The sequence below is a fragment of the Perca fluviatilis genome, chromosome 1 (genome assembly GCF_010015445.1).
Source record: "Perca fluviatilis chromosome 1, GENO_Pfluv_1.0, whole genome shotgun sequence".
NCBI classification, from domain to species: Eukaryota; Metazoa; Chordata; class Actinopteri; order Perciformes; family Percidae; genus Perca; species Perca fluviatilis.
In genome coordinates this window covers 43,562,064-43,589,132 of record NC_053112.1, presented here as the reverse complement: position 1 = coordinate 43,589,132, position 27,069 = coordinate 43,562,064, and the positions used below count along the sequence as shown (strand labels likewise).

Below are 27,069 nucleotides of genomic sequence, written 5' to 3'. Positions count from 1 at the left end.
GTGTGGTGATATTTTGAGCCTTTTTACTGGTATTAAATAGTGATTTAATTCTAAAATAGAGTGTCCCTGTGCCCCATATACTAGCGTTGTAAGCTAATCAGCGGTCCGCGCTAGCATGTTCCAAGCTACAAACACATTCAATTAGCATGATAACATGTCCCAGAGAACGACAGAGTGGGTACCCATCTGTTAACCCCTAGGTTCGTTTTGCGCTGGAATTGTCCTTTAAACTGTATTGACTCAGTTATATATTTAATGCCTCATTTATTCATTTCAAGGATGTATTTCATAGGCATATTTATTTATTTGTGTATTATGTATTTATTTCATATTGAATAAAATTGCATTCCATAAAATCCTGGTGTTGGTAAGCACTCTGTAACCTCTCTCTCACACACACACACACACACACACACACACACACACACACACACACACACACACACACACACCACACGGCTGTCAGTGTCCACTTTAAGGACAAAAATAGTTTCTCTCGTCCACACGTGGGCGCGCATGTGAGATGGTCATGTGCGTTGAACACAACAACAACAAAGCCATTCAGCCAATCAGATTTCTCCACTAGATTCCCAGCCCTGCCTTTCCCCACTCGTCTGTTCAGCCAGGCTCGCGCTCCGCTGCTGCAGTCTGTGTTTTGAGGGGTAAGCGCGTGAGGTCCAACCTTGGGAAGATGCCAGAGGTTCCGTCCGGAGCTCCAGAGATGTCCCGGAAAAGAGGCGCTGAGCCTGGACCGCTACCCGAGCACGTCCTGGAGAGGAAAAAGGCCTGCTGGGGCATTCTGACTAGTCAAGGTCGGTACACTGCTGTTCTGTGGTTAAAAGCACACGTTGTTTGCCGCTGGGCAAATGTAGAGATTTGCTACCAGAGGGTGGTCAAATTTTGGAAATATACAGTCGTGTAAAATCATTGAGGAATAAAAGTAATGGCATAAATAATGTAACATCTTATACAAGTAGCTGAATGTGTATGACATTTGATACTGGGGCCTCACACTCATTTTGCCCCCCATATTTACAACTCTTGGCAGCCTGATTTCATTTTTGGCTTTCAGGTTTACATACCAAAAAAGCATTTATAAACCACGTATACTATATCCTGTCTGTCACTGTATAACAGCATATACAGTGCTTGTTTGTATTTTTGTTGTTGAAATTTTAAAGGAAAGAAGGAAATATGATCTGCCAAAAAACACCAGACAATGTAAATGTAGGTTGAAAGCAACTTTTGGATTATTATCTATACTGGGAACTTTTGCACATGCCCTGTTAATATATTTTTGCACATCTTGCACAAAATTGTACAGGTTTCTAATTACAAATAGTTATATTTTACATATCTGGTTAAAGTACTTGTTGTAGTATTTTAATATTAAATATTTTTAATATACTTTGGTAATTTTTCTATTCTTTTATTTATGTTTTTGTTGTTTGTTGTTTTTGTTGTAGTAATTGGCTTTATTTTTTATTTTCCCTTAATATGTTTATTGCATGCAACACTAAAGCAGATTCCTTGTATGTGAAAACATACTTGGCTTTATTTTTTATTTTCTCTTAATATGTTTATTGCATGCAACACTAAGGCGAATTCCTTGTATGTGAAAACATACTTGGTAATAAACTAAACTAAATCAAAATTTTGGCATTTCAAGATTTGTGTGCAAGCCAGGGACAGAGTGAGAGAGTAAAAGAGAGCAAAATGATATTACTCCTTATTGTGATTGAATGCTTCCTGCCACAACATTGAAATAAAAGGTCTATTTTGGCTTAATACTATTACTAATACAGTTATGATAATATATTAATATAACAACATGCAGAGTTTGAATTTGATTAAAATCAAAATGGGATCAATTCAGTAGGTAGCTTCACATCCATCATATCATATGACTTTTGGGCAATGTCAAACCAATTTCATAGTTAATTGACCGTTCGCAAAACCCCGCCCTCGAACGGTCCTCGTCCAATCCTAGCTCAGCAACTGTAACTAAGGAGAAGGACCCCCGTCAAACATTGCGATTTCAGCAAGATCGTGAAACGATGCGCCTATGGTACAAACGTACCCCAAACAACCTCAACGTTGTCCTTTTTGAACACTGATTAAACGAGAACTCCGGGCAATTTTTACGTTAATCTTGACCGCTATATGTATAGGAGTACTGTCGATAGCAAAAAAGACGAGCCGAATAGGTGCTAGCAACACGGAGCTGCTAAAGCTAAGCTCCCACTCAGCTAAAACGGCAGTTTTGGGGGCATAAGATAAAGAGTGCCTTTGTGCCTCTTAACAGACACAAAATGCAATTAAAATGTGCAACATGAACAGGGCCCTTACATGACAACAAGATGCGTTTAGCAACTTAGCCATTGTTTAAATTCACCTATACCTCTTAGCTGCTAGCTGCCGTCTGGGATGAGTGAGTGTGTTCAGCCAGGCTCGTAATAATCATCACGCAGCAGTTCCATGTGTATTTGTAGCATATAATATATATATATATATATATATATATATATATATATATATATATATATATATATATATATATATATATATATATATATATATATATTCTCTGCAGTGGCGAATTGTGTGGTAGTTTCCTTAGCCAGGCTAGCAGCCCCGTCCGGGGCATCCTTCTACTTCCTTCCCGCGCCTGCGTGTGCGACAACAATCCACGGCGGCCGCTGGTCTGGTGGATGTCCTCCAGAGGACAGTTCATGTTTCGTGGCGATGTCCTCCAGAGGACAGTTCATGCGCGCTTCGAGAATTTTGAAGTTTATTCCCTCCTTAAAAATAGGTATTTGAGCACTGTAGTGGTTATGATCATATCAGTGACTATGTAACTACATGGAAACGGGCCAAATCATGCCTGTTTCCCGTACAGTAACAGCGCCACTGAAGGCTAGCTCTAGCTCCATAGTTACTCCAAGGCTTCTTCCCTTGTGAACACCTCCGCTCTTCACTTTTCACACATTAAGCTCCGATCTGCACACTGCTGTTTACCTTTTCCTGCTACAACTGAATTCCCACGGGACTTAAGCGCAAGACTACAGCCTTCTGCAACGCTAGTTACTCTACAAGAAACAGGCATCACTTGGTCCGCCATGGCTATGTGTTTGGTTCTCAATTGTTTGACGGGCGTAGTAACAATAACTAGGGGGCGTGGCTTTTGCGAACGGTCAATTAGGGCTCTTTCACACTGGCTGCGTGGCGTGAGCGTGTCAGCTGCGTGGCGTGTCCGTTTTTATTTCGGCTCCCATGTTAACAGGTTAGAGCTTTGGCACTGCCTGCGTGACACGCATGTCTCAGGCGCTGCTCGAGCCACGCCGAAAACGCGCGCATGCTAGAAATAGGACCGACGCCTATTTTTCACGTGACACGCAAGCATGTTGGAAGCGTTTCCAGGCGAAATAGAGTACGGAAAGATGTTTATATGTAATGTTGACACAAATACATATTAATAAATGACATTTTGATGTTTGAAAGTCTCTAGGTTTTGACATAAATGCAGATATAAATGTAATTTAAAAAAATAATAATACATAATTATCGATTTTCAAATATTGCACCTGTCAATACAGAATGAAATATTCTGTAGCCTATTTTGCCGTCAATAGTGCTGACGTTGTCTTTGATGTAATCAAATCAGTATATATATTTATGTTTAACATGAAGTATACTACTGCTTGAGTACAGTAAATCAATGGGAAACATACATGTGTACAGACAAGGCTAGCAGCAGCAGCGCCGCGTCAGACACGTTTCTGGTGTGCAAAGACAGAAAACGCAGCCGCCATGCAGCCGCCACGCAACTGACACGCAACAGAAACGTCACGCAGCCATTGTGAAGCCAGCCTTAGTGGGATATGGTATACGGCAGATGCCGTGGAACAGGCAGGTGCAGTGGAACGAGCGGCAGGTGCCATGGAAGCAGTGGCAGGTCGGTGGCAACAGCGGCAGCTGTCAAAAATCGTAGGCTGATGGGGATGCAGGGGCGTGGGATGTGCTGCCGCTGCTGGGGCAAACGCTGTTTAGTTGTGGGTATCATAGCAACGTTTGTATCCGGTTTCCCTTTTTGAATGACAGATAGAATACCGCTACCTGCTAGCATGGAGAGTTATTTCCTCTCACGCAGGTTTAGAACATACGTGTTACTTGGCTGTCAGCTGTAGTCTTGGCTGTGTTCAAGTGCATTCAAGTGCGGTAATGTGAGGTGACCCCACAGTCGACCTGCGTCGCCACTAGTTCTTGGCCGTCTGCTTTGTGTGTCCTCCACTGGCATGCACCTGGTCCTCCTCCTTCTGGTACTGGTTTCTAAGGCTGCTCTCTGTCCTTGACAAACACAATCGTCTTGGCTGTAGCATGGGCATATCTGCTGTTGCTGATCCACTTGCTGATTGCCTCAGCAATGGAAGTGATGACCTGGTCATATCTCCATACTCTAGCCTCTAGTCTGTGTTCTTCAGGCTGCAGTTGAAGACGTTCACAGGACTCTTCACTGGTTTTTCCGTGATGGACGGAATCTGGTCTTGTCCAAAGTGGAACTTGTCAGTGACCCTCCCTCTCTACAGAATCAAGGACTGTGACTTTGCAGGTTTGGAACTCATGCACACCCACAACATGAGCTTCTTTAAACCCTCCAGGATCCACTTGGCTCCTGGCACTGTTGTTGTTGTCAGAGTGAATCGTCCATTAAGGCTCGGATACTGTAGGTGGTCCAGACTCCAGACTTACTGAGGGGGACCCGGCATGATGACTTAAACAGCATATTCATTGGCAGCGCGAAGAGGGTCACCAGTCATTTAGCAGGCCAGAGGAGACAATCTAGCCTAACTTGCTGCAATAGTCCAGAATGAGGTCTTTCACCTCCTGGGGTATCATGTGGTGTCTCTCCAGTGCAGTTTGTTGGATATTGAGCCATAGGCATTGGTAAGATCTAGCCACAGTACAGCCAGGTCCCCAGCCCCCTCTTGCCTCCCTGATGAGCTGGTTCACTACACAAGTGTGTTCAAAGCACCCAGGGACGCCCAGTATGCCTCTCATCTGTCCGATGTGTCGATGTAGTTGTTGCTCAGCAGGAAATTGGAACTCTCTTGGACACAACGCTAGAGAAGATCCTGCTCTCCATGCTGAGCAAAGAGATGATCCAAAATGTCAGTGTTCTCCCAGTGTATCTCCATTACTGGGCGATCTTACCTCTCTTTCAGATCACCTTCAGGGCCCTCCAAAGCCAATGGAGTAGCTTTGGGGTGTTCTTATAGACCATGTAGGGCCTGGTGCTGAGCTAGATCTCACCGTGTTCTCTCAGCAATACATGGACCCAGTGGTTGGTCTCTCCTGGTGTCGCTGTAGGTGAACTTGAGGTAGTTGTTGATGGTCCTCTGGCACAATCATTACATATGTATATTATATTCATGTATAACTTGGCTCAAGAGCTACTGTAGGACAACATATTATGTGAAGTCAAAGGTGGCAAGTTAGAATGAAGAACAGTGGTGTAAACTATATGCACAGGCCAACATATTGCTTTGCAAGTAGAGTATGTGTTTTGTCAATGTAAAATGTTTGCTCTCTGAACAGCTACTCATCAAGGCTCTGAAAACACTAGTGACATGATCTGTTGAGTTTTTTACCTTGTATGTAGGGCTGCAATTATTTTGGTCAATATTGAAAGCACAATTATTTAATGTGATTACTCATTGACTTTTGGAAAGATGTTGCATTTACGAACTTAAAAACAGTGAATTAATTAAACAAATCAACAATGAAAACACATGAACTGTAAAGTTTCCCTAAATACCTTTACCGTTGAACTTTTGGAATTCCCCTTTAAAAAATAATACGAAAGTGTGTGTGTGTCATTTAGAACACAAGACAAAATAATTGTTTTTCTCAATTATACTGTTTTGGTGATCGTTAGGACCCAAAATCGCCATAAAAATGTGATTAATTGCACAGCCTTACTTATATGTCTTATCTTCTTTTTGCTATGGACCCTCTTGTGAGTCTGGAATAAAGTTTGCATTAAATAAAAATTAAATAGACAGCCAGTTGGGAGGAAATGTTGGTTTTGATAGGTAGTCAGTAATGTCATCATCTAAACAGTCCCCATAACTTTGATTGGTGCAGTACATACATATCAGGCCAATATAATTTGTTTATACATAAACAAAAACCCTATCCCAACATATATGCCAATATCAACATATATCTGCAGTTACCTAATATTGGCTGATATATCATCCCGGCAAATTAATCTGTTCCAGACTTGACTCATAAAATCTAAGCTAATGAGATGTCTGGGTTTGTGACGTAAAAACAAAGAAAATTGAGGAACATGAAAGGAGACAAAGGTATGAAGGGGAAATGATGGACAAATGATGGACAGTGTTGCAGTGACAGAGAGGATGGCATTCAGACAGTAGTTTATATGTCAGGTAAAGAGGGAGCTCATCTCATCATGTGTTCATTTTCTCATGATCTTTCCAAAATGGCAGCTGGCATGTACAGAGGTCAGGGACAGAAATCACCTCAAGACCATCTAAATAGCCGCTTTAACGGTCTATTCTCAGCAGATTAGAAGCTAATAGCAAGGCTTTAAAACGTGTTTTTCTTGGTACCTATTAGGCTAATAGCAGATTCACACAAGATGGCTCCGTCTGCAGCCAGTCAGTTATCCAGCTACTTACTAAGTTCGCTAGTAAGCTAGCTAGTAGTTATTATTAGTATTTGCAGTGTGTTGTCAGTGTGGCCGGTAGGGTGATCTTCCAGTCTGACAGACCCTACACAAGGACAAGCTGACGGTGTGGAGGTGCTTTCAATTTCATTCTCAAAATGTCTTATATCTACCAGTGGCTGGATGTGCCATGGGGAGACGGAGATATGGGTATGCTGTAGATAAGAATGTGTGTGTTTATGTGGTGTATACTGAGGTGCAGTTATTGATGCCACAGCTGTTGAAAGAAAGCTCACTAGCACTATATATAACCACAGGGAGCTATGCTAAAGGCATGCTGAAGTGCTACAGATTCTGTTTTGAGCTGATATTTTCCTTTATACAGCTCTTAGCTCTGAGCAAGTAATTTGATTGGGTAAGAGGCATTCCATGAGTGCTAATATAGAGTATAACATCACTGGGAATTTTCAACTATATATGTGTAGCTTCTCTTTACAAGTGTTCACTGTTAATTACATTAACATTACTGTGCCTGTCTATCTTAGATTTTAACAAACTTAGCCCCGCAAAGATGAACATATTTCACCACCCAAGACAATTGTGATTGGTCTGAAGAAATCCAAACAAGCCAGAGATTTTTTTTTCCCTATCCCAGAATGTTTAAGCGGTATAGCCAGACCATGCTCCAACACTGACATAGCGAGACTAGTATCCTTCTGACAATCCATAACTGCTATTTAAAGCCTCAGCAATAGCTGGAAAAGGTAATTTTGTAGGGAAAGTAGTATCCCTTGCATACTTTGCTGTCTATCACAATGTCATTTTAGATACTATTAACGGGAGTCACCAAATCATTTTTCAAATCTTACACATAGTGCTATAAAAAAGAATATAATACAACTGAAGTTCAGTGGCATAATGCGACATGGACAATGGAGAACGAGTATTTAATATAGCTAACTGAGTGTGTCAGTTACGTGGTATATTTTGCTACACAATAAAACTGTTTGTCTGTTTCCTTGTTTGTGTGTGTCCAGGGTCCTGGGCAGATCGCTCCCCTCTCCATGAAGCAGCTTCTCAGGGTCGACTGCTTGCCCTGCGCACTCTGCTGGCCCAGGCAATGTCCTTACACACACACACACACACACACACACACACTTGGAAACTGAATTAGGGCCTTAGTCCATATAGCGTTTTTTTGTGGCAGAAAAGCGCTGGCTGGCAGTTGGGAGCACTTCATCCCAGCGCTTCATTAAAAAGCGCTGGCTGCATTTAGGTTTTGTTTCTATAAGGACATTAACATTAGCTAGGTAGCTAACTTAATGCTACATTAACACAGATATCAACAAGATTACGTGTATGGTGTATAACCATAAAACAAGACTAGTGCAGGTAGTGCAGCCTCACAGTTGAACAGCAAAAAAAATGTCCCACGTACTGTCCCACTCGGGACTGGACAAGTGGGAGGCGGAGTGCACTGTGTGCAAAGCTGGCACATATGTTTCAGTGTCTTTATTATTTATCTTATTAAATTGAAAAGGTATTAAGAGATATTTTGTTGACGCTGGATTTTTTAACACAGAAGAGGTCATATTTAGAACATTATTTCATATTATTTATTTATTTTAAAACAGAGCTATTATTTTGTTACAGGTTGTTACAGATTTTATTTTATTTTATTACAGAAGTTATTTTTGCACCATTGAGGCATAATAAAGCATGTTCATTAACCTCTGAGAAGCCTGTCTGGATTTGTCTCAAGGCCGGGCTGAGTGTCCTCTTTTTTGGAAATCAAAATACACACACAAACAAAATACACAAATACTGTACATACACCCAACATTCCCAGTTTAATTGCTTTCTTACATAAGAAGCAGTAGGCGTCAAATACGTTGTTAGCAACTGGCTTTAACCAAGCCCTAAATCCAGTATTTTCAAGCCAAGTATTGCTAAACTTGCACTTCCCCATAGCTGAAGAATAAAATCAGTGTTATGTCTGTGGTACAATCCGAAAGAGACTCGCACCAATAACGTGAGCATTAGAGGTAGCGTTACGTGGACATTAAGAAATTAAGACCTGTTTAAAATGATTTAAGACCTAGAACACAATACGTCAATGAATTTAAGACTTTTTCAGGCCTAAAATTGTGATTTTTTAATTTTATTTTAGAGATTTTTGGGGGGCTTTTATGGCCTTTATTTGATGCTGGAGGGCAGACTGCAGCCTAACATCCTCTCTGCTGAGAAGGTGATTGGCTAAAATCCAGGACCTGTACATCTTCAGGACCCTGAAGCGGGCCTGAAAGATTGTGGCTGATCCCCCCCTCCCCAAAACAAACGAAACGTTTTGAACCCCTCCCCTCTTGCAGAAGGTTGCAGTCCATCAGGACATCACAAACACAGTTTCTTCCCATCTGCAGTTGGCCTCATTAACAAGGCCCGAGACCCCCACTGACACAGACTCTTAACCCCCACCCCACCCTCAGTCACTACACTTTACGTTATTGTACATTCTGGACTATATACCTGTCCATTGCACATACTGATCGTTTGCAAATCCCTCAACATTTTTGCACATCCTGCACTAAACCATACAGCCTTCTCTTATTGTTAAATCATTATATTGCACATATTTGTGTTTGTATTTATTGTCTGTTACCTTTTAATATGTTATGTATGTACCACCTACCAAGGCAAATTCCTTGTAAGTGTTACTTACTTAGCAATAATTCCTTTTTTGTGATTCTGCTTTGCCAGCAATTACTAGAAGGTGTACTGAATGCATCAAATTACCTTGCCAACTTGAATTGACAACTAAACCACAAAATGTGATACACAAAGCTGTTTATTTTTGGTGCATTAATTAGTCTCTTTACAGGTTATTCTTCTCCAATGTTAGAGAGTACATTGTACAAACTATATCTAAGATGCTATTCTTGGTTGTGTGACCTTTGTGAGTAAAAGAACAGCTTTTTTCAAATCGGTACTGATACACTAATGATAAAAAAGTACAACTGGTGTGTTTGTGTCACTGCTGTGTAATATACAGTTAGTTAGCAACTACCAATTTGTAGTACTGTTCTGGAAAATGTGTTCATATGATCCAAAATAGTGTTTTATAAAACTGAGTATCTAAATAATCAATGTAGAAACATGTTGCAATGAGTTTGCTTGCTGTCAATGGTGTACATTAATGGTGCGTTCTTTTTGTCCACCGAAGTCGTTTTACGAGTTGTTTTCCGGAGTTACGACCCGGAAGTTGCAAAAAGAACGCCACCGAGGTCGTATTTACGACTCGTCAAGTTGTCTGAACTCAGAGGACCCCGAGCTCACTTTCAAAGATGGCTACGTCGTGCATCACACGTAGTAAACATTGTGGTTTTCTACAATTTTAAGCACTTTTGTCTTTGTTGTAACCAAATGAAGAAGTCGTACACATAGCGCTGTATACTGCTACCTATAGGCATGTCGCTACAGTCTTATTAGGAGTTAAATACCGCCTAATTAGTTATTTTGTAGCTTGTGCAGCTGAAATTGGCTAGAGACGCTCGGTTGCTATATGACAACAATGGCTTTAAGCCGAGTCTTGAGCAGAAAGCAGAGCAGTAGCCTAACGTTAACGTTAATCAAAACCTAATTTTCATGTATCAAAGTGTGAAAATATATGTGTGTAATATGTCAATAACTGGGTGAATAGAATCCTAAATGTTACTAAAAATGTTACAAAAATCCATCTTTTCTCCGACTCGTAGTATTGGGTGACAAAAAGAATGCAACAACCCGCGGTTATTTGTTTTTCGACACGGATGTGACGTCACGCTCGAGCTACTAGTCGCGATTACAAGACAAAAAGAACGCACCATAAGAACCAGTATTTGTTTGCAGAAAAAAACATGACCTAAAGACAGAAGTCTGGAAATCTGGGCAATGTGCCAATACTCCATTAACTATAATTTCCTCAGGATTAAATCAAATAGAAAAACTGGCTCACACAAGTCAAATAAAAAGACTGATTCAAACAATCAAACATTTCCTAAACATCTAAAGTCATAATGCTGTGTGCTTTGATTCTTAAGGGATATCACGCCAACATTATCACCATCGATCATGTAACCCCTCTCCATGAAGCCTGCCTGTCAGGACATGTAGCCTGTGTCAGAGCATTAATACATGCTGGAGCTAATGTAAGTATTCTTCATCTTATCAGCTGCTGACTTCCAATTATCCAATTATATGTGTGTGTGTGTGTGTGTGTGTGTGTGTGTGTGTGTGTGTGTGTGTGTGTGTGTGTGTGTGTGTGTGTGTGTGTTAGAAGATATTGTGACTGTTTTGAATTGCTCTGATCTACAGTATGTGTGTGTCTAGGTGAATGCTGCTACCATCGATGGTGTCACTCCTCTGTACAACTGTTGTGCTTCTGGGAGTGTCGGTTGTATGGAACTGCTGCTGCAGAATGGAGCACACACCCACACACCACACACACACTTCCCCTCGGCTCTCCACGAAGCCTGCAAGAGAGGTAAATATGAAAAACATGAACTTTGTGTGCAGTTTATGATTCAACAGCTCAGTATCCAGAGGTAATGTGTGGATATAGTTGGATTATTCTGCTGGGTGTCAAGGCATCCATATATCATGAACAATATCTCGAACACCCCATGACCAGATTTTGGTCTCACTTGTACATGGTAGCATTTTCAAAATGAAATAGATCAGCTAAGGCTGCAACTAACAATTATTTTCCATGCCCCCCTTTTCCAACATGCCCTGGCTTGCAGAGAACGGCTGTCAGTTGAGTTTCAGTTCATAAGTTAAGTTTCAGGTGGTGTTCGTGTGCGTCAGTGACCACAAAACCACACCTACACTGTAAAGTGTATAAGAAATAATACCTGTGCATCTGTATTTCAAAGTATATATTAAACCTTCAAAGAATATCCCTGCCTTCCGTGTCCTGACTAGACACCCCATATTGGTGACTTTCATAACCAGTAAGAGCCCCAATTACAATTTATGGTCCTTTGAGTCGGATTAACGATATGGCAACCAAGGAGGCTAACACGGTCAAAATCCCTAGCGGTGGTGAGTCTCTAAAATTCCCATCAGTTTGTCACTATTCACTATATCCAACAGACTTAGAAATCCCGTAATGAAAAAACACAGAGCTACAAAGTTATTTCAAACGCTCTATCAAACTGTATGGCACCCTGGATGTAAAGCTAAAGGGCTGTTTGGTTGACACTTAAACATCCGGAGTATGACGTCCAAACGCGAACAACTGGAACATTTACTCGGAAATTCCAATATTGATTTCCTTGGTCTGACTGAGACTTGGATAACTAGTTCCTCTCCTGAGGCTTTAATTACCATGCCAGGATACGATACTTTTAGGAAAGACAGAGAAAAAGGGAGGGGAGGGGGAGTTTTATTATATGTGAAAAGCACTATTAAATGCAAACTAATTAAATGGCCCAGGGGAACTGATATTGAATGTGTTGGTGTTAAGATTTCACTGTCTGCTGAAATGTCATTGACCCTTATTTGTATGTATAGAAAACCCTCAGCAAAGCTAAAAGCTCTCCTCAATAACTGTGACTTCAACAAAGAGGTTATCATAATGGGTGATTTTAACATCAACTGGAATGATAAGAGTGGAAGAAGAAACCTCAAGAACATTACAGACTACTGTAATCTCACACAGTTAATTGAACAACCCACTAGAATAACTCGTCGATCAGAAACCAGAATAGACTTATTGTTTACAAACAGAACTGAAACAGTCACAAAACCACACAATATTGTGGCTTGACAGATCACAATATAATCTTATTTACCAGAAAGTTAGCAAAACAACGCTTTCATCCTTCAGCGAAACCCACATGTAATTATGAAGCAGTCCCTATTGGTCAACAGCAGAACCTTGGGATAGCTTTAGGAGAGGTGGAATGGGATAAAGTCCTCTCTACAGGTGACATAGACATTCAATTATGCCGTCAGCTTGGAAGGTGGCCATGGTCAGTCCCATTTTTAAATCAGGGGAAAGATCAGAAATGGCCAATTACCGGCCACCAATCAGCCTCCTACCTGTTGTATCTAAGGTAGCAGAAAAATGGGTTGCTAAGCTAATGATTAAACATCTAAATATAGGCAGTAATCCATTACACACCATGCAATTTGGGTTTCGAGCCCATCACTCCACAGAAACGGCAAATTGCCTTTTTTTTTTAGAGAAAATCAAATGTTCCCTGGATAAAAGCTGTGTTCTTGGACCTGAAGAGGGCCTTTGACACTGTAAACCATCATGTTCTTTTATTAAAACTAACTTATTAACATTTTTCTGAACAAGCTTTCCGCTGGATGAATTTATACTTGTCCAGTAGAAAGCAATGTGTCTGTGTTAGTAACACCAAATCCCCCCTTCTTGACTGTCCAGTAGGGGTCCCCCAAGGCTCCATACTTGGTCCAATTCTATTCTCACCCTACATTAATGACTTACCTGATGTATGTCAAAATGTTAACATCCAGATGTATGCAGATGATGCTGTAATTTACACACATGGAAAAATTTATCATGAGGTATCATGTACTATTACATCTGCAATGGTCCACGTTGATGACTGGCTTACTATGTCTTGTCTCCATCTGAAAACCAGCAAGACAACAAAACACAAAGGTGACTAGTCTAATGTGTTCCTTAGAGGAGAGGAGCTAAAAATGTTAAAGGAATTTAAATATCTGGGGGTAGCATTGGACTCTAACTTAACCTTCAATAGTCATGTAAAAAGGTTGGCAAACAAGGTTAAATTCAATCTACAGAATTTCAAACAAATCAGGCCATTTCTCAGTCTAAGTGCTAAGGTATGGGCTTTTCCATGTCGTGGTTCAGCCTAGTCTCCCCCAACTGATCACTCCATATAGACTGTGCGTTTATATAGGTTTTTGTTTGTTCTTTTCATCGTGGTTAGTACATAGGACAAGTGCATTGATAATCTATGATAGGGCCACTTTGCTACATATGGGAAGGCAGTGAGAAACACAGAGGAAAGAAGGGAGGCATACGGAACAGACTTCGGACACAAGCCCACCACCCTCCACTGCCCAGTATCCTGCTGTCCAATGTGCAATCACTGGAGAACAAGCTGGATGACCTCAGAGCAAGGGTCACCTTGCAACGTGACGTAAGGGACTGCAACATCCTCTGCTTTACGGAGACATGGCTATCCCCCATGGTGCCGGACCAGGCATTGACTCCGTCAGACTCCTTTCTCTTATTCTGCATGGATAGGAATGAAGCATCCAACAAGTCAAAAGGTGGAGGCGTCTGCCTTATGGTCAACCGCAAATGGTGCGAGGCTAGTGGCGTCTCTACTCTCTCTCACGGCTGTATCTCGCCATCAAGTGCCGACTGTTCTACGTTCCCAGACAGTTTTCATCAATCATCTTTACAGCGGTCTATATCCCACCCGACGTGGATATAAGTTTGGCTTTGTCTGAGCTACATGGGGTGCTTAGCACAGTCCAACTCAGTCACCCAGATGCAGCACTCATTGTGGCAGGAGATTTTAATAAGGTAAATCTCCGGAAAACACTGCCGAATGTCACTTGTTGTACCCGGGGGGGAAATATCTTAGACCGCTGTTGTAGCTGTTTCAAAACCAGCGTTTGGCAGATCCGATCACAATTCCATCCTTTTAATACCAGAATATAAACAAAAGTTCTTGCGTGTGCCACTGGTCAGTAGGGAAGTGAAACGCTGGACAGACCAATCGGAGGCCACGCTTCAAAGTGCGCTGGATGACGTAGACTGGGATGTATTCAGGACTGGCACAGATAACATGTTTACGAATGTTGTGATAAGCTTCCTAGGAACACTGGTGGATGAAATAGTACCTACGGTTACGGTTAAAACTTTTTCAAACCAGAAACCTTGGGTGGACAACACGATCCGGAGGGCCGTCAATGAACGCACCACTGCATACAACAAAGGGCTCATCTTGGGGGACATGAACGCATACAAGGCAGCTGTGTATGACCTGAGGCGGATGGTGAGAGATGCAAAACACCGCTACCGGGAGCGTATGGAGGCACATTTCAACTCTCACTTGGATTATTATGACGCTACAATTTTGACAGGCAATCTGATACACATGAAGACAATCAGAGAAATACAAGAGACATCTTGGAGTCATCTCACCTCCTCCTCCCTCTATGACTTTTACCCCCCCAGTTACATCTTAACTGGCACGGAGAGAGATAGAGATAGTTTTAGGGTGACCTTGTACCTTTATCGGTTCAGGCTAACAGTGCTCACATTATGTTCCAGACTGGATGTCTCACAAAGTTAGAATCAAAATCTGCATGTGGGAAATGAGATAAACTCTTTCAGCATTTGTGAGAGAATTAAAGTACAAATAAAACACAAAAATATAAGGAATTATGCTTAAATGTAATTTTCCCATTACATTCCACCCTTTTGATTACAACCTAATCACAATACACAAATTACTTTAATGATTACATATATATTTTTTTTCAAATAGCGTCTTCCCTGTTCTTCCATTGTCAGAGGTTCGTCCACTAGCACTTGAAAAATCGTTGGAAACAATCTTTACCATTGTTTCGGGTGTGTGTGTGTGTGTGTGTGTGTGTGTGTGTGGGTGTGTGTGTTTGGGGCTACAGGTCAAACAGTAAGAGGTTCTGTAGTGGAAGTTTCCTGTGCAGACAATATATCGGCATCTACTAGGTCTGGCAATCCCACCCAACGAACCTAAAGACGGACGAACAACCATCAGTGTACCAGTGGGAGATCCTGCTGCGCGATCTTTGCTCTCCAGAAACACGTCAATGAGTCAAGTGAACCAGGTGAAAATGTCCGCCACAGTGTAGAACAGTGTTTCTATGTCGAAAACTGCCTGCAGAGTCTACCCACTGAAGTAGAAGCCAGTAACCTTGTGACGAAGCTTAGAACCCTTCTAGCTGCAGGTGGCTTCGATATCCGCCAGTGGGCCAGTAACCAGCCAGAGGTTATTAGCAACCTGCCTAAAGAGGCCAAGTCTGACAGCAGTGAAAGATGGGTTTCTCAGACGCATGGTGAAGCTCAAGAGATGACGCTAGGCCTCAGTTGGCACTTCATGTAGGAGACACTCCATTACAGGCATCGCCTGGTTGCCCCGAGCCAGACGACCATGCAAAATATCTATAAGATACTAGCAAGCCAATATGATCCCCTAGGTCATATCCTGCCCTTCACCACAAGGGCCAAAGTTCTGGTCCAAAGACTGTGGGCCAAAGACCGCGACTTGGACGACCCAAACTTACAAAGTTGACCTCCTGCAAGCCTGGACTACATGGGAAGAAGAGCTCCCTCAGCTCCCAACAGTCAGTCTCTCCCGGAGCTACTTCCCACCGGACGTTGATGTAAGTGCCATCACCCTTGAGCTTCACGTCCGCCTATGGGTCAGTTGCTTACCTACGTGGTGAGTATCCTCATGGCCAAGTCCATGTAGCCTTCGTGCTGGCACACTCAAGAGTGGCACCAAAGAAACAACAGTCAATGCCATGCCTTGAGCTCTGAGCCAAGGCATGCTCAGCTTGCCCAGATGATCCAGAGAGAGCTCACCCTTCAGTTGAGGAACACAGTGTTGTGGTCTGATTAGGGTTGCAAAGGGGCGGAAATTTTCTGGTAAAGTTTAGCTGGGGAATTTTGGAAACATTCCAATTTGGAAACTTTCATGGGAATTAACAGGAATAAATGGGAATTAGCGGGAATAAACTGGATATTTTTAATATTGCTTTCCATGGAAGGTTTAGCTCGGGAATTTTGGAAACATTCCAATTTGGAAACTTTCATGGAAGTAAATGGAAATTATGGGAATTTGGATGGGATGTAGTCCTTGGGCTCAAATGCAGTACTGTCTTCAATCAGCTTCAATCTGCTGTAGAATGTTGGATTCTAGAAATGATCTGTGCAGTGGATGTGGTCTCAATAGCCCTGCAGTAGGCTAAGTAGTAGCCCAAACCATTGACCTTTAGCTTAACATATGAAGGTAGCTAGCATGCTGCCTTAGATTTACTATGGTTATGGTTATATGCGTTTTTAAATAAATAAAAATAAACTATGCTGATTACTGTCATTGACGAATATAGAGAGGACATTCAACTGAAGTTGCAGTAAATCAGGTTGTTTTAACCAAGATTATGCTGCAAGATTTTTTTTAACTACATTTAAGTTCCCTGTTATAGACTAACAGTATTATAACAAGCAATATTAAAAATATTCAGTTTATTCAAATTTATTCCCGTTAATTCCCATGGAAAGTTTCCAACTTTGAAAACCACGTGAGAGTTGGCCAGCCACAACTTCTTTCGTGGAGGTCCCAGATGAGACAGAGATGAAGAGGTCTGTATTCTGTGGCATTATGTCAGCCATTATTGCTCCAGAGATCCCAGCTGCTGAAGACCACTCTATCTTCGAGGATCACCTTGAGACAACAAGTAGGTCACTGCATGGGGCGGCCTCCCAGTCAAGCGCCCTCAGTGCAGATGACTATGCGGAGGCAGAACTCTGAATCCTTCAGAGAGCGCAATATGAAAGCTTTCCAGACAAAGTCAAGTGCCTACAAACAGGGAAAGCACTTCCATCCAGCAGTCGGCTTTTGTCACTTGCCCCAGAGTACGACGTCTCTCGGGGCCTCATCCGAGTAGGTGGTAGGTTGCGCCGTTCGACTTGTCTGGAAGAAGATGTCGTGCACCCAATTGTGCTAGAACCTAAGCACCATATTACCAAACGTATCATACCACAGTATGAAAACAAGTTACTCCATTCTGGATCGGAAAGGGTCTTTGCAGAGCTCTGATGCAAGTTTTGGATCCTCCAGCGCCACAAAACTGTGCGTCGCCATCAGAGATCCTGCCCGGGGGGGGCAGAAATGGAGAGCACAGCCTGCTATTCCTAAGATGGCAGATTGGCCCCCTTGTCGTCTCCGCCTCCTGAAGCTTCCATTTTATTCAACAGGAGTATATTGCTTTGGCCCGTTGCAGGTCAAGCGAGGTCGGGGTACGGAAAAGAGATATGGAATAGTTTTTAAGTGTATGACCACCAGGTGCATCCACCTAGATGTGCTGCCCAACATGGATACCGACTCGTTCCTTATGTCACTCAGAAGGTTGGTGCCTAGACGGGGAACTCCCTTCAAGCTTCTCTCTGACTGTGGGACCAACTTCCGCGGAGGGGAGCACGAGCTCAAAGCAAGTTTTGAGGCCATGTGCGAAGAGCTGCAGACCAAGATGGCTAAGCACCAGATCCGTTTCCAGTTCACCCCACCAAATGCACCTCACTTTGGTGGAGCCTGGGAGTGGGAGGTCAGATCCATTAAGGCACTCTACGTTACTCTGGGAGCACAGACAGTGACCGAAGAAGTCTTGCAGACAGTTCTGATTGAGGTAGAGGGAATCCTCAACTCCAATCCACTGGGCTATGTGTCGACAGATCTGGACAGCCGATGTGGATTCCGTAACCCCCAAATACCACCTCATGGGGCGGCCATACTCTTCGCTTCCTCAAGTGGTGTACCCTGAGTCTGAGATTCTCAGTCGGAGAAGATGGCGGCACAGTCAGGTGTTAGCTGACCAGTTCTGGAGCCATTTCATACGGAACTACTTACCTTTCTTGCAGTCAAGGCAGAAATGGATGAAGGACACAGAGAACCTCACTGTTGGTATGGTGCTGATGGTAATTGACCAAAGGTTACCTTGTGCACTTTGGCCCGTGGGACGAGTCACGAAGACCATTAGGAGTGTCGATGGTAAAGTAAGGACTGCTGAGGTGCAGGTGGACGAGAGGACCTACACCAGACCAGTGGCCAAGCTCATTGAGTTGCCGGCCATCCCAGAGAATTCCTCGACGACAGCTCCTGTGGATAGTTGAGCCTTTCCAGGAGATAATTCAAACCGTGAATTATGGGGTGGCTGTGCAAAAGGCTCAAGTGATGTGAGCATGGACAGAGCATGTACGAGTGTTCGCTCAGACCACGCCCCCTTTTTCCAACATGTTGCGACATGCCATGCCCTGGCTTGCAGAGAACGGCTGTCAGTTCAGTTTCAGTTTATAAGTTAAGTTTCAGGTGGTGTTCGTGTGCGTCAGTGACCACAAAACCACACCTACTGTAAAGTGTATAAGAAATAGTGCCTGTGCATCTGTATTTCAAAGTATATATTAAACCTTCAAAGAATATCCCTGCCTTCCATGTCCTGACTAGACACCACATATCGGTGACTAATTTTCATAACCAGTAAGAGCCCCCATTACGGTCGTTTTTTTTAAAGCCCAAGATGACGTCTTCAAATGTCTTGTTTTGTTTACAACGCAAAGATATTCCATTTACTGTCACAGAGGAGTGAAGAAACTAGAAAATATTCACATTTAAGAGGCTGAAATCAGCTAATTCTTAAACCGATTAGTCGTTTATCAAAAGTTGGCAATTAATTTAATAGTTGACAACTAATGGATTAATCTTTACAGCTCTAAGATCAGCTAAAGGCAGCTACAACATGTATAGTCAGTGTTGCGGCTGTAAGCAGTCCAAAAAAGTGCTGCCGCGAGGGGCTTAACACTGAGAGATACACACTGTGACGCGCTCGAGATTGTATTGCAATGATTTTTTTATTCTTCTTCTTCCACACGTAAAATACACTTACCACTGCAGCTACCAAATGTAATTGTTACCTGGTGAGTAGAATAATTGCGTTAATGCAGCGTGATGCAGTCAACAAAAAATGTTCGCTCCCAGGCTCACCTCCTCTCTGTCAATGCCCAAAACCCAGGTGCACAGGTGAAGCAAACAAATAGACTATCACTTCCGCTCAAACCGCAATGAAAACGCCCACCACCCACAACATCAGAGCACAACACAAATAATCAACAAACAAGATGAATGAGACCATAAACAACAGCCAATGTGGCTCCTACAGTCAGATTGTAATGTTTAACTACAGTAGAAAGGTCACATCCTGGAGAAAACCTGCTACAGAGAGCAAAACGATACTGCTCAATATATTAAAAGCACCAAAAGCTGTTTACGTTTACACTTCAATTCAAACATATTACTTCATTATTGAATTCAACGTTTGTGGGTTCTTCATCTTGTGTGTGTGTGTGTGTGTGTGTGTGTGTTTGTGTGTGTGTGTGTGTGTGTGTGTGCAGGTAACAGCCAGTGTGTAGAGTCCCTGCTGTCTCATGGGGCAGATCCAGACTATGAAGTGTCCCACTTGGGTTCTCCTCTCTACATGAGCTGTCTACACCGACACACAGCCTGCTCAAAGATTCTGCTTCACAGAGGTGTGTCTTATGTATGGCAACTTTCTTCCATTTCAACTTGTAGCACACCTGTGTGACCTCCTGTACTGGGAGCAGGTGCCCACAGTTTTCTATGATTGTTTTGGTCTTGTTGGTACATAAAATAAGCAGCTTTAGCCAATGTGCTTAAAGCTTTGCCAAGTTAATGCTGCAATGTGTGCGGTGATTCTCAATCTGCAGTACTAGCAACCCTATCACATTAAAGAGAATGTTTTGGTTTAGTGGTAAAATATATAATAAATTTAATAAATATATATAAGTATTGCTTAATGCAACTTTGGTCAAAATGTTTGGTCAAAAAAACAGTCCTTCCAGAAAGAGTTTTTTGTTGCAGGCAAAAATCCTTGATTATGCAGCACGTTTTCTTAAAAAATGCGATGGAATATGTGGGATATTTATGCAATTTTATGCGATGAAATTGCGGGAACTTGCAAAAAATGCTTTTTAAACTTAATTTCCAAAAATAGTTTACAGATATTCAGTCATTGCAATAAGTAAACAAATAAGATACAAAAATATATACAAATAATATAATATTAAAGTAAAAATAAAAGTAATAGTCTAAACTGAGGGAAATAAAAGATACAAAAGAGACAGACTTTCAATATAATATATATATATATAATATAGACAGCAGGAGCACTTAAACAAAGAAATTTGAGTAGACATCAGATATTAAGATAGGTTTCTTATTGGATACCAACTTAAGAGACTCAAAGTACATGTCAAATTCAACCTCCAACACCTGCTTTTCGATGATGTTCACGTCGCGTAATTACGTCACTTCATAACGTTCCCATGGCAACAGGGGAAAATGGCTGCTCTTGTGTGAAGTAAACGCAACATTTTTTCAACTTTCTGCTAAGATATATGTGACTTTTTTGCAACGAAAATGCAGGGATTATGAAATCATGCAAACACTGCATATTTTGCGCGGAAATCGGCCATTTATGCCATATTTGAAAAAATGCAGCCCCTGCATGAATATGCGGACTTTGGCTGATTATGCATTGAATTATGCGATCGCATAATCGCATATCGAATTTTCTGGAGGGACTGAAAAAATTACTTCACTTATATTTTCTGGCAGACTAGTAATAATCTGGAAGTTTTTCTGACCACCAAACATCCTTTTAGGATTCTTCTCTTTCTTTTGTTATTCCACATTAGCTGCATAGATGCAATGCTCTCAGCCTGTGGTTTTGAACTTTTTTGGATTGTGACCCCATAGAAATTAAGCAATTTTCTTTGTGACCACTTGTCACAGGCCTGAAGAGATGAAAGTATGCAGTGTTGAACAAGAACAATGCAAAAAGGACAGAAACATTTATTTTTTCTTTCTCATACCTGTAATTAACCTCTGAGCCCACAGGATTATCTTGGGACCTGACCCCCAGGTTGGGATCTACTATTCTAGGCTGTTCCTCTGTGATGAACTCTAATAAAGGGTCTAATTCTACAGTACTTTGTTTCACTGCATACAGGTGAAATTCTTCTTCTTCTTTTCTATCTACACTATGACTACATTTAGTATTTAATATATTTTCTTCTCTCCTCTTCTATTGTCTATGTCTTCTCTAGGAGCCAATGTTAATGTAGGCAGAGGAGGTGACAGTCCTCTGCACGCCTCTGTCAGACAGGACAGTGCCGATCAGGTGTCACTGTTACTGGATTATGGAGCTGATGTCAACATCAGAGACAGTAATGATCAACGGCCTGTGGAGCTAGCGCCTGTTGGTGGAAAAACACAACAGCTGCTACTGACATTTGAAGGTAGGCCTACTGCTATATCTTTTACTGCAGTGATTCTCAATACTGACGCAAGAAAGTAACCACTCGAAATTCAAGCTGAGCAGCATCCCAACAGTAAGAGGATATCATTCTGTGTCTCTCTAGTTTCTCCGAGGAATCTCTGCCAGTTGTGTCGTCTCCAGATCAGGAACCTGATTGGTCAATCCAGACTGAAACTGCTCCCCCTCCTTCCTCTCCCTTCACTGCTCACTCACTATCTGGAGCACATAGGATGATGGGCACACATACGTACATATGCAGCATGACAGGGAAAAGCAACTGCAATTCTGTTAACATTTTAAATTAGATGTGCCAAGCCCCTTATTAACCACATGTGATGTTTACACTTCACAATGTTTTACACTGTATGGTTGAGTTTGGCTACTACAATGGCATTACATCAACAAATACACTGCATTTACTCTACTGCACGCTGTACTCTGGTACATAGTACAATGCCTTTGTGTTGCCATAATTGGCACAATCTGTGTTTATTTAAAATGTTTATTCAATATGACTTATGCACAATATGTCATTTTGTAAATATTGGACTTTCCATTGGCAAGTGCTTGCCTTCAGGTGTCAATAAATGATCCCCCAGCCTTCACATTTTTAAATCACGACTTAAAACTCACTTTTATTCATTGGACTTTAAACCTGCTTGAGAGGTGTATTCTGCATTTTCATTTTCCAGTTTGTTACTTGTTTTAAATGTTCGTTTTGTTTAACGTGTGTTTATAATCTGTCCTAAATCATGTCAATGTCCAGCACTTTGGTCAACCTGGTTGTTTTAAATGTGCCTTAAAAATAAAGTTGGATTGGATTGGATTAGATTAGATTAGATTGGATGGTATGACTTTAATTGATGGAAGATCAATTTCCAAAAGATGATTTTTTTATTCCTCTTTTTAGTCAACTTTAGCATGGGTTCCTATACTCATGAGCAGCACTGTATATCCAATTGTCAACCTGCTTGCTCTTTCATTCCTTCCATGGTAATCACTGAGTTATTATCTCTGCTTAGCAATAGTTTGAAAAACCAAACAGACCTTTCTTGTTTTGACTTCCCACAACCAGTAAACCTGGTTTGATATCCGTGAGTCCACCAGCGAGTCCTGCCATGTCAGAAACCGAGGGACACAATTTTTATATTTGAAATGTGGATGTTAAGAAATATACTGAAAACAATTACAGAATTATTAATAGGATGATAACTATCAGGCAACATTCTTGAATGTGTGAGGTGAGCCATTTACAGACGTTTGCCTCTCAGCTGGGCAGAACTTATTTACCCGCAACGCTGAGCCGTGTCTGTCAGCAGTAACGTTAGCAGGTCAGAGGGACCGTGTCAAGAAGGAGACGGGGAGAAGAACCCGGAAAGGAGCAGTTTCATTCAGCCTGGTCAATACAAAATATAATTTTAGAGGAAGGTCACGGTCGCACCACTGCCTGTCGTCGAGGTAACGTTAGTACCAGCCTTGTTGTTCAAACTTGCAACATCAGCAGCGAACTAGTTGTTAGCTGCTTGCCTATCGTGCCAGCCGGCTAGCCCTTGCTAGGAGCAGTAGCGGCTAGCTAATCTAGTTTAGCTGTTGGCAGCGTCGGGAAGAGCTTCCAAGATGAGGCTAAAAGTGGGATTCATTCTACGAAGTTTGCTTGTCATTGGGACTTTTCTTGGTTTGGTGGTGCTCTGGTCTTCTCTGTCGCCGAAACCCAACGATGAAAACCCATTTGGAAAACGGGTAAGTTGAAAACAGCAATCCGGTAACGTTACCTTAATTTAGCAAAGTGTCCAAGAGGGAACTACACGTATCAGTGCTAGCATAACTACAACCCAACACTTCAAAGTGTATAATACACGTAGCTATACAAAATGTCTATGGATGATGAATGATAAAGATGAATTGTAGTGGATTGTGTATAAAACATCACTCCTAACACAGCGACATCAGAACACACTTCAGCTCTAGCTAGCTAGCTGGCTAACGTTACTAACTTACATTGGTTGTCATGGAGATTTGTTCCTAGCTAATGTTAGCTACGGACGTGAGCTTTCTCATTTGGATGTTACAGTTGCATCCTTTCTCGTTAAATACTAGTAACGTTACCTCTATTCACATGTTACTGTTTACATTAACGTTACATTCCTAAATCACACACGTTCATTCCAGGACACATATCCGCATATGTCACCATGCTGTTGTAATGCGTCGTTAAGGCGGAACTGTCTTGAAAGTTAACGTTAACAGTTTTACCAAAAGTCCGGCTAACGTTATTTGGACCAGAAACTGTCCTAAATACATTTTACAAAAAAGAAAATAATTTTTTATTCATATACCCAGAATTATCCAGTATCCCAATGATAACTATTAAATAAACATGAGCGTAGTTAACAATGGTTGGTTAATGTTTTCAGAGCTGCCAACTTTTCCCAAAACCTTGGAGTGAGATTTGATGGGGCGAACCAAAATTTTGCTGCGTACAAATTGATGATGAATGATTTTTATTTTGAAAAATAAACCATTAAATGGCACTTCCTGGAGAGTTTTGTGCAAAGAAATAGAAAAATCGAGTCTTACATGATATGTGCAAAACTGCAAACTTTGCATTGTTGTAGTATCAACAGGTATTAGGGCATTTAGCTTTTACATTACTGTTAATCAGTCATCACTTGATTACACATTGTATTACCTTGTTATGATATAAGAAGTGACCCATACAATGTGCCAAACATAATGTGCCACATGAAGAGACAGTGCAGCATATGACAGTAGCAACAGCTGAGAAGATTTGGGTCTGTGGTCCAGGTCCACCTCACACAAACTTCATTCTCCCATTCTCTCTCTTTACTACAACTACTACACACACACACACACACACACACACACACACACACACACACACACACACACACACACACACACCAGTGGTTCTCAGTGTAGGGACCAGGGACCCAAAGTTAAATTAACATTGGTCTGCCAAAGGGATCTACTAGGACCACTAGATTTCTAAAGAATGAGAACCACTGATTTACATACATTCTAATCCTTTAAAACTAAATAAATAGAAATAACCATTTTTTTGGACACCAGAGGGACTGGTGGCCAAAGACCAAACCTCATTTGATTAGGCAGTGAGGGAAATTCATTCTTCAATCAAGGCCTTTCCCCACCACAAGGTGCAGCAGAAAATAGACTGAAAAATACCAAAAGCAAGACAAAAGACACAGCATGGCTCATTTTGTGCATGTGTCATATCACAGCCTTTCTCAAACTTTTCTCAAACCCCCCCCCTGGTGAGCTGGCACAAACATCTGGAATGTGCATGTGACACTTATTCATGTGAATCATACATCATTTTAATTCATTTATAAACCCCTAGACTTCAGTAGCTCAGATGTGTTTCATCAGATTTCTGCTCATGTTAACAACTTTGTGCACATTCAAAATATAACTCCTCCCATCTACGCTGCTCTTCATCAGAGGTAGAGCACAGATGCAACGCGTCACTGCCCACAGCAGACCGAGTCCATTAAAATTAACTGAAGTTGCTACACTTACCAGCCGCGCTGCTCACCTATTTTTACAGAGAGAGTGGACACAAAGTGACGGACGGGTCTGTAGCCTAATACTCAAAGCATACCTGAAGCCGGGGAAATGCGCCTGGGATGGCTCGTGAAGAAATGTTCTCACATTTGCAACATTTCGCAAATTCCACACACAGGGAGCGCTCCTGAACCGTCTCTGAAGGCATAACTAGTCGATCACGAGTGGCTCAACAGGTAGATCAAGATAAACTCATCTTTCAGGTATTTGACTGCCCGGGTTGACACTTCAGCGTGAGAAATCGGGGGTGTGGCGTGTGAGCGTGTGAAACCAATCAAATGCGTGTGTCTCACGGCCAATGCGTGAGAGTTGGCAGCCCTGCTTTTAAAGTCCCCCTAAATAATATGAATCCCTCTAAATGTGACTTGAACACAACTTTGTGAGTAATGTACAGATACAATGTTTTTGAAACTTTTTGAAACACAATTCAATGAATAGGTAATTTTTTATGTTTCTGTCACATTGTAATCAAGAGGTCAAAAATGACACAGTTACCTGTAAAAACACAAGTGTAGATCAGTGGAATAGTGTAAAACCATTGGCGGCACATGTGTATCCTTGTGTGCGTCGATGAGAACAAACAAAATAGGAACTAACTCATATTACTCCCACAGTGCTACTAGTGGGATGTTTAAGGTTCCCTTAGGCTAGGTTTACACACTCAGGCTATCCTCAGGCGGTTCTCAGTCGGCAGTGGTCCTCGGGCGCTCCTCAGACGGTTCGGTGAAAAACGCAAGGCTTTCCATACATGTTGAATCAGGGTAGTGGGTTAAGGCTGTGGAGGTGGGGAGCCGGAAAAAAAATACAGTGCCCTGTGGCGAAAAGTTGAGACGGATTCAATGTTTGGAGAAATGCAACCCCACGGTGCAGTGGCCAATCGCTGCCACAAGAAAGTTTAAAAAAAACAACTGGGATAACCACTAGAGCTGCAATGCTTAACCAATTAATTGATAACTTGTTGACTATTAAATTAATTTTATGAAATAAAAAAAAAATTCTCTGATTTCAGCTTCTTATTTGTGAATATGTTCTAGTTTCTTCACACCATTATGTCAGTAAACTGAATATCTTTGAATTGTGGACGTACAGAACATTTGAGGATGTCATCTTGGACATTGGAAAACGCTGATCGATATTTTTCACCATTTTGTGAAATTATAGACCAAACAACTTAATGATTAATCAAGAAAATAATCAACAGATTAATCGACAATGAAAATATTCGTTAGTTGCCGCCCTAACAACTGCCCAGGAGTTTGGGTAACAGCTAACTAATAAAAAAGTCTAATTTAATCTAATCTAACTGTTTTCTGCAACAAGCTCCAGCAAAATGCTCTTCTTTTTCTCTCTTTCTCCATGAAATGAAGCTGCCTTCAAGTAATTTCGGAAATGTCAAGATCATACAAACAATAATTGTGAAATATCAAGTCTACTTGTGCTACCTTTTGGGTGTTTAAGGACAAAACAGAACTTCACAAAATGGGCCATTTAAGTGACACTACCACCGCTGCACAACCCCTGCAGAATAGATATAAGGTGTAGCCAGACCATACGCCAACGCTGACACAGCGCTGTGGAGATGAGTGTGGCATTGTGAGACTATGGTTCCCTAAATGGCTAATTGAGTAAGA

At 41.7% G+C, this 27,069-nt stretch overlaps 2 protein-coding genes across 5 annotated transcripts in view; both read left to right on the top strand.

Annotated features, from left to right (window-relative positions):
- Positions 1-599: 599 nt before the first annotated feature.
- asb5b (ankyrin repeat and SOCS box containing 5b) lies at positions 600-22,463 on the top strand. Of its 2 annotated transcripts, none has more exons than XM_039789046.1 (7): positions 600-812; positions 7,729-7,808; positions 10,768-10,875; positions 11,057-11,210; positions 19,890-20,024; positions 21,624-21,815; positions 21,939-22,463. In XM_039789046.1, the coding sequence occupies exons 1-7, from the start codon at positions 692-694 to the stop codon at positions 22,067-22,069; spliced, it is 921 nt and encodes a 306-aa protein (XP_039644980.1). In that variant the 5' UTR covers positions 600-691; the 3' UTR covers positions 22,070-22,463. The 2 variants fall into 2 exon arrangements, with proteins under 2 accessions (XP_039644980.1, XP_039645041.1); XM_039789107.1 differs by lacking the exon at positions 600-812 and adding an exon at positions 4,491-4,609.
- A 467-nt stretch (positions 22,464-22,930) lies between these two features.
- Positions 22,931-27,069, top strand: part of galnt7 (UDP-N-acetyl-alpha-D-galactosamine: polypeptide N-acetylgalactosaminyltransferase 7) — a 32,490-nt gene continuing 28,351 nt past the window's right edge. For 2 of the 3 annotated variants that reach the window (XM_039788860.1, XM_039788936.1), the window contains exon 1: positions 22,933-23,575. In XM_039788860.1, coding sequence (XP_039644794.1) covers positions 23,453-23,575 — 123 coding nt within the window. In that variant the 5' untranslated portion in view covers positions 22,933-23,452. Of the gene's footprint in view, positions 23,576-27,069 lie in introns of all 3 variants that reach the window. The other variant, XM_039788782.1, reaches the window with a different exon arrangement.